The 8,392-nt window shown below is 32.7% G+C and overlaps 1 protein-coding gene across 1 annotated transcript; it reads left to right on the forward strand.

Annotated features, from left to right (window-relative positions):
• Positions 1-55: 55 nt before the first annotated feature.
• Positions 56-7,357, forward strand: LOC133194800 (tRNA-dihydrouridine(20a/20b) synthase [NAD(P)+]-like). Its single transcript, XM_061330710.1, has 7 exons — positions 56-243; positions 641-762; positions 1,240-1,315; positions 2,338-2,379; positions 5,893-6,033; positions 6,232-6,526; positions 7,174-7,357. Exons 1-7 carry the CDS (start codon positions 140-142, stop codon positions 7,345-7,347), a joined length of 954 nt encoding a protein of 317 aa, XP_061186694.1. The 5' UTR covers positions 56-139; the 3' UTR covers positions 7,348-7,357.
• Positions 7,358-8,392: the final 1,035 nt, after the last annotated feature.

Below are 8,392 nucleotides of genomic sequence, written 5' to 3' on the forward strand. Positions count from 1 at the left end.
TGTTATTGGCGCATCATAAAAAAAAATATGATCATGTGAAATATAAAAACAAGAAAATATTTGACAATCGTTTTAATGGATGTGCATAAAAAACAATTATTATGCGTTAATCATGGTTTAACCTAAAGATTCTGTAAAAATGAGTAGGCCTAATGATCATGATTTTTCTTGGACTAAACCAATGGATCTATTCTCAGAGAAGAAGATGGTTAAGATATGTGCTCCAATGGTCAGATATTCAAAGTTAGTGCAAGAGTTTATTTGCATATTATGTATGCATGTGCACTGTATGTTTAGTATTGATTTTGCATCTGTTTACTCTAATACACATGTACAAGATAGAATTTTGAGAAAGGAAAATGTAATCCTAAAGAAAATAACAATTTGAATAACAGTGAAATACTGTAATTTATTTATAGAATAAAAGTGATATTTTGTCACAGTGTGAAAGAATATCAGTTAAAGTGAGTTAATTTGTTACAGTGTGAAAGAATATCAAAAGAGTAGCAAAACTCGAGATTTTCCTTCCCTTCTCAAAGAGTGTTGTAAAAAAAAAAAAAATAATCCCAGGCCTATTATAAAATAGAGAGAGTAATTGAACCACCCTGAATTATATAAAAAAGTTTTGTTAAAATTGCAGGTTGCCATTTAGGACTTTGGTGAGAAAGTATGACTGTGATCTGGCATTCACACCAATGATTGTGTCCAATTCATTCATTCACTCGGTGAAAGCAAGGGACAGTGAATTCACAACATGTTCTAGTAACTATGCTGCCTATTAGAAAAATTGTTAACAAACTTTAGAACAACATTTAACATTCTTTTCTTTTTTGTTTGTTTATTATCTTAATTGGTTTATTTTTTTATTTATTTACCCAGTATTTATATTTTATTTTTATTTGTTTTTTATGGGGGGAGGTTTTGTGTTGTGTAGTGGGAAATGTTGTGACTTGTAGTTTCTTATGTTTTTTTTTAAAAACTTTTTTTAATTGACAATTGATACGGTTGGATTTCAAACTGTATGAATTATTTGTCTTTCTGTTCTAGCAAAAGCAAGTTAGCTATAGGTTTCAAAATCTAAATCATTCTATATGCTGTATGCAATAATCAAAGTGAAATCTACAAAAAAAAGATTCTTGTCAAAAGATTTTGAAATACTGAAATGAATTGCTTACATATATTCCCTTGTCTTGCAGAAATCAATACATGTATAATAGATTCTATGATTGCCTATTTCAGCTGACAGACCATTGATTGTACAGTTTGCAGCAAGCAACAGTAAGGACTTGGCCGATGCTGCTGAAATAGTTGCCCCGTAAGCAAGTTGGATTCTATACAGTTGAACTTCAGTATCTCAAACACTGATATCTCGAATACCATGGATATGTCGAAGTGATTTGGAAGTCCAAACCCCTTATTCTTTAAGTATTTTACCCGGGATATCTCGAATACTCGGATATATCTAGAAGTTTTTTCTTGGTCCCAGTTCGAGATATCGAGGTTTGACTGTATATAGTTTTCCAATGTTGTAGATCAGAAAAACATTTTATATTTTAAACATTCATACAAATCTCACAGCAATATTTAGAATTGGTATAATACACTCACACACTCATACTCTCACTGACCACTCACCCATATAAATGAATGAATGAATAAGGCAATGAATGAACGTAGTAAATTCGGTAGTGAGAACGGAATTCACTAGTTACTATAATAATATAATGTCTTAGAAAAATGTATGAATATGGTATGAATGATAATTAGTATATTAATTAATTAATTATAATTCACCCTGTGACATTCTCCTCCTCTTCGAGAAAAATGTGTCCTCACATTTCGTCAAATAACATTGTATAAAAAAAATATCAACTGAAATAAAAATATTCAGTATTAAAATATCAACACACATATGATTGATAATTAATGTTTTGCAACATCTCCTGCTTAATAACAGAAAACATTTTGTATATGCACAAGCTGAAATACAAAATCATTCAATCAATTCATTTATGTATAATTGTCATAAAACTGGAATCATGAATGGCTAAGCTGAAAAGCAATCCATGATTGATAAAGCATCATAAAATCTAAGTAATATGATCAACTAGCGATCATGTAAGTCCTAAAACTATCAACTATCACATACGTCTTAAAACTATCAACTTTGGATATCTACGTCATAAAACTATATACAACGAACTAACTGAAATCTACTATCTGAAATCTAATCCCTGTATTAATCCTGTGACACAAACATTGAGAATGATATTAAGCTTATGTGATAAACATGATAAATATAAACATGAACGTGAATTAATATTGTTTTATTTTTAGATATTCTGATGGTGTAGATTTGAATTGCGGATGCCCTCAGAGGTAAATATTTATAATTAATTCAGCATAAGGCAAAAGGGGGTGTAATCTTTTTGGATCAAAGTTTATCTATTTATATAATATCTTCATCCTGCATCTGTAATCCTTGAGCTTAATATTCTCTTTTTGACTGCATTTCAAGTACTACATGTACATCATTTTCAGTTGGGCCTTACTTAAATATTTGGCTTTTATGCACATCAAAATTACTCCTTTTGTTTCCAGGAATTATTTTTTGCAAAAAATTAAAAATGAAATATCAGTTATAAACTTTAAAAAAAGCAGAGAACATGAAAACAAGCCAAGAACATGAATGAATCAGACTATAGGACCTATGGACTATTAACATGTAGTTTGAGAGTAGGATAACTTTTAAAATCCTCAGGATATACTTTCATGCCACATTAGACTGATTCCCTAAACTCTGTGATAACATCCTAAAGGATGACTGCACTTAAGGACATGCGGAATTTGCGACAAAATAAACTTTCCAAACAAGCATTTTTCTTTTCATTGCAAGAATGGTCGACATCCAATCTAAAACTTTACGTAATTACGTTTAATAAAAGTGTGTATTTACGAAGTTCGAATCTGTTTTCAAAGGCAGGGGTCATCACAATTTCTTGAATCTCCGTTCGATAATGAGAACGCCCACTTTTTTACTGACTTTATACTTAGTCAGCGCATGTTTGTCTATTGTTCTACGTTTAACAGTCGTTGTATATTTGCATAAATAATAACGTGTCAAAAGGAGATTAATAGACAAACATGCGCTCATGGTTAAAAAGAGAAAAAACTGCTTCTTCTTACATTCGCTCTCTGTGTTGTAACCAAGGATTGTGACATGTTGAATATTATAATTCACCACGTGATTTCTTAACTCAGGTAACTTTGTGAATACTAAATTCCGTCACGTGACTTGTAAGGAAGCATGTTTTGTGCTAACTAGGACATTGTGTTCGAACACGTTAAGTTATCTGGCGTTGATATAAAATCTGCTTTAATTACATTGACGTGCTCATATTGTTAATTTCGTTTTGAAACCTTTGTCAGAAGTGTATTTGTACCATACAGAATAAAGAGGGAGATTGGAAAGAGTGATCACGTTCGCTTTTCCAAACATGTCATTGTTATTTATGTAGTCTAATTTTAGAGCAATTCTTACAATGTTAGCTCCACCTCTCATGCATATCTAATGTTCAATCAAGGGCAGGTAAGTGTAAATTCACTATATTTGGAAAGAAGTGAGGACAAAAACATTGAATCATTTTATTGTATCACAGTCTAAAGTCATTTTAAGATTTAAATGTGGTTCCAAATTGACAGTATTCTTTCATAAACATACAAAAGTTAGATAAGGTTTAGAGATAAAAGCAACAGAAGCAACCGAAAAAGACCCAAAAACAGGCGTTAAGTGCAGTCATCCTTTTTAGCAAACATTTCTAGACTATTTCTGAGTTGGAATTTCCTTCTTTGTTGAGTATGGACTCCCCTCACCCTTACACACCCCCTAACACTATCCCATCAAAAAATTCCTTGATCCACACATGCATAAATAATATCCTGAATTTTCAGCATAGATCACTGTTTGATGGTTCTGGTTGATAAAATTACACGTATATAAGCATATTTTACTGAAAGTGCAAACATTTCATGAAAATTTACATACAAACCTCTGTATGTTTTGTATCTTTTTACACATTCTATGTGTTCAGACTTTGCCATCCAGTGCCAATATTGTACTACATGCAGCTTTCCAATCAAATATCGTGAAAGAGGGAGCTCTTTTGAAGAATGATTAAAGTATACTAGGTCAATCAATTTACAAGCAAAGGGATTACATGTAATTCCTTTTTATTTCTTCAGTAAGACCAGATTGACTTTTATGTGTGGCCCATATAAGCATCTGTCTGTTTTAAGCTCACCTGAGCTGTAAGCTCAAGTGAACTTTTGCTGATCACCCATTGTTTGGCATCTGTTTGTCTCTCTGTCCTTCAGTCTGTAAACTATCCACATTTAATCAGGGGTTGAAATATACAGTAGCTGACACCCGTCCTAGTCATTTTAAGACTGGGCTAGCTAATTTAAATGTAACAATAGTCTGTTGGGCTAGCCGAACAGAAAAAAATTCTCATCAGTTTACTTTCACTTTTCTATGCAGACTGATTTCATTTGACTAAGACTAATTTAATTTGTTTCTGTCACCAAAGTGTTTGAATTTTTAATTTGTTATGTTTTCTTTCTGCATAAAAAAATGTTGGGCTAGGCAGTTTGAGGTTTGGGCTAGTAATTTTTTACTGATCAGTAGCCCCTGGGCTAGTAGTTTTCCAGGAAAGTTTCAACCCCTGAGTCATTTTCTACTTCTTTTCAAGAGCCATTTGGCCAGGTTTAACCAAAGTAAGCACAAAGCATTTTTGGGCAAAGGAGATACAAATTGTTCAAATGAAGGCCAAGCCCTCTTCATAGTGGAGATTATCAAGAAAAGGCAAAAATAGTTTGGGGTCATTAAAAATTCTTCCTCAAAAACCACTGGGTCAGAAAAGACGAAAATTACTTATAAGCTTCCTGATATAGTGAAAATTCTAAATTTTTCAAATCATGGCCCCAGGGATAGGGTGGAGCAACAAAAGGGGAGCAAGGTTTAACATAGGAATATATGTGCAAAATGTTCAAAAATCATCTTCTCAAGAACCAAAGGGCCAGAAAAGAAGAAACTTATTTGTAGGCTTCTTGCTATAGTGTAGATACCAAATTGTTTAGATCATGGCCCCAGGTGATAGGGTCGGGCTACAATAAGAGATCAAAGTTTTACAAAAATAGGAAACTATCTTTTTTGAAAAAAATTATTCTGAAGAACAGCAGGGCCATGATTAGTGATATTAATATTTGAGTATTCTCAGATAGTGCAATGTCCTTGGATGGAGTCACAATTGGAAATAAAAATTTTAATCAATATAGAGGAAAAAATCTTTTCAAAAAATCTTTCTGAGATTGATAATAGAATCATTATTTGATTTGCAGTTAATCCGAAGTTGTGTGGATTCAGCTTTCTTTTCAAATTATGTAGAGTTAGGGTTAGGGTTTGGCTAACATCTACATAAAGCATGTATCCATGATATAAAAACAGTTCTTCTCTATAACAGAGAGACCATGTTAGTTGAATTGATACAGAAACACCCCAATATTGTAAGAATTCATAGACCCATTAGAGTTAGGGTGAAGCTTATTGGGTCATATATTGTAATTTTTCATTGGAATAAAAAGGGTAAAAAATCTTTCAAAATCTGATGAAGAACAGCAGGGCTAAAGTTACTCAGGTGAGCAATGTGGCCCATGGGCCTCTTGTTAAATTAGACTGCACAGAACTTTTAATAAATTTATCTTAGGCATTTGATTAAAATTCTGGACTGTGTATATATAAAATTTTATAATTTTTTTCTCAATCAATATCATTAAAGATTGATTACAGAAATCTTTACAAATATCACAAATATATACAGATTTTTTTTCCTGTAGATGGGCTATAGCAGAAGGTTACGGAGCCTGCTTGATAAAGAAACCAGAGTTAGTGCGAGACATGGTGAATCAAACTCGAGCACGAGTCTGTAACTCAGACTTCACAGTCTCAATCAAAATCAGGATACACAATGATCTCAGGTAATTGTTTTCTCAAAAGAGTTATCCCTCTTGGAATGCCAGATTTGTTGGTAGATTTTCACTGTGGTCATATTTGATTTGTTTGAAATTTCTGATCTTTTGGTGGTAGTAATTTCTTATGAGTGGTAGAGAGTTTCTTTCTAAGCTACTTATGATCTTAAACTGCAGCTAAAGAGAAATTTATTTTTTTATTGTCAGGGAAACTGTTGACCTTTGTCAAAAGGCAGAATATGCTGGTGTATCTTGGATAGCAGTCCATGGTCGAACGAAGGACCAGCGGGCAGAACCGGTAAATAAAGAAGCAATAAAGCTCATCAAAGAGAGTGTTAATATTCCTGTGATAGCCAATGGTGACATTAGAAGCCTGCAAGATGCAGAAGAAATACAGGGGGTTACAAAAGTAGATGGGGTCATGGCTGCAAGAGGTATTCTTCAAAATCCTGCCATGTATGGTGGTTTTGAGCATACACCGCTACAATGTGTTCAAGATTGGGTAAGAAATTCTTTGAACCACTTAGATTTAAAGCACAATTTCTTTCTGGTTAGACAAGCTGTAATTTAGGGTGAATTAAAGAGATTTGGCAGTCCCGACCACTTTATGGTTTTTAACCTGCTTATCCCGAATCTTCAGATATGTCAAAGTGTTTTAGATTTAACAAGGTTTGACGGTATAATTATGCTGAATATTTGCCTTAGAAGATGTATACATTTATCATACCACACTCAGTCAGTATAAGTGCCTTTTGAAAAATCAATTTGAGAATTTGAATTAAACTTTAATACTTATTCTCTCAGGAACCATAGCTCTCAGCATACTTAAGATATACCGTCAAAACAGAAATTCTAGCAAGGATTCAATTTTGGCATTTTTAGTGAGGGTGTTGAGATCACTTAAATTAAATATCGCTAACAATTTAATTATCCATTATTAGAGTAACCATTATCTTTCTATGCACCATAAAATCGCTAAAATTACTTCTCGCTTAAATTAAATACCGATTTTGAAGGACAAATCGCTAAAGTTTGAGTCTCGCTAAAAGTTCCACTTATACAGTATACGTTCCTATGTTGTTGTTTTTCCCGAATTTTTTCTTTTAATTAAATATATATAAATTTGCCATTTTTACCACAAATTTTCAGATCGACATTGCCATGTACTCCGGAGTGACATACCCTATTTTCCACCAACACCTGATCTATATGATGGAAAGGTTGTTCTGCAGAGCAGAGAGGAGGGTGTTTAATGTACTAGCGAGTACATCTGCAGTGCTGGACTATCTTGAGACACATTACAGTATATCAAATAAAGCTTAGAAATTATGAATCTCATGTTTTACTTGATTCTCCTAACGGAATATTGTTATATGCACAATGGAGCTTTATTTTGTTTTCAAATAGAATTTTTTGTTCTTATAAGTTCAAAAAAAAATTGAAAATTTGAGAAAATGATACTATTACCAATGACATCAAGGAGTGTTTTTCATAATCTGCACTTGATTACAATAAGAGCAGATCTTTTCAAATTCATCCTAGATACATCTTAAGAAAGTTTGGCAATACACTGGAATCATAACCATCAGTTTGTAGACTTTTTTTAACCTGGAGATGTCTCTGAAATTATTTTAATACCATTATTTTTCCAAATTTGTAGAATAATATATATCTTCCAGGGCCATCGAGTGGTTAATAAAATATCTTGTATAAAAAATTTAATACAAAGGTAGCTTATATCCAGAGATAAACCTTGATGCAGTATACCAAGGTCATTTTCAACAGGGTCAAGGTCACAGGGTACGAAAGTATTATGGGTTTCAGAAATATGAAATTTTGCCATAGCCTTAAATTTTATACGGGGAGAAAAACACGAGATGCAAAGGGTGATTGTGACTAGAGGTTGTTTAACAATCCTACACCAGGGCCCTGTCTTACAAAAGAACTTGGGACCAAGATCAAAATGTTATTAAACAAACAACTTTCCTTTTTACATTTACTTTGATAATGGTTTTAATCTTTTTGAAAAGAATTTAGATATTTTTCTGCAAGCAAATTTAAACAGAAAGATAAGTTATGTAAGATTTTACAAGCAACAAGTTTTTGGTCTTGGTCATAAGTTCTTTTCCAAAATGGGACCAAGGATCATTTGGACAAGCTTAAGGTCACTAGGTCTCATCCATTACATAGTAACCTCCAAAGATCATATTGCCCTGAGGGTTGATCATGATCACTGACCCTGATCAAAGGTCATTAAGATAAGGTCAGAGTTCATAAAAGTATCTCAGAAATGCAAAATTCTAAAAGAAAAAACATCTTTTAATGGAGGAGCATCATATTATGCCTTACTTGGCATACAAGTGAATGT

This window comes from Saccostrea echinata, unplaced genomic scaffold (assembly GCF_033153115.1).
Source record: "Saccostrea echinata isolate AGI-Se365-2 ecotype Australia unplaced genomic scaffold, CSIRO_AGI_Sech_v1 ptg000029l, whole genome shotgun sequence".
In the NCBI taxonomy this organism is placed as follows: domain Eukaryota; kingdom Metazoa; phylum Mollusca; class Bivalvia; order Ostreida; family Ostreidae; genus Saccostrea; species Saccostrea echinata.

Excerpts from the sequence above, each read along its gene's own strand:
- LOC133194800 (XM_061330710.1), top strand. The coding sequence starts at position 140 with ATGAGTAGGCCTAATGATCATGATTTTTCTTGGACTAAACCAATGGAT. Across the intron at positions 1,316-2,337 it reads GCTGCTGAAATAGTTGCCCC|ATATTCTGATGGTGTAGATT; the intron begins GTAAGCAAGTTG and ends TTTTATTTTTAG. Across the intron at positions 6,527-7,173 it reads TACAATGTGTTCAAGATTGG|ATCGACATTGCCATGTACTC; the intron begins GTAAGAAATTCT and ends ACAAATTTTCAG.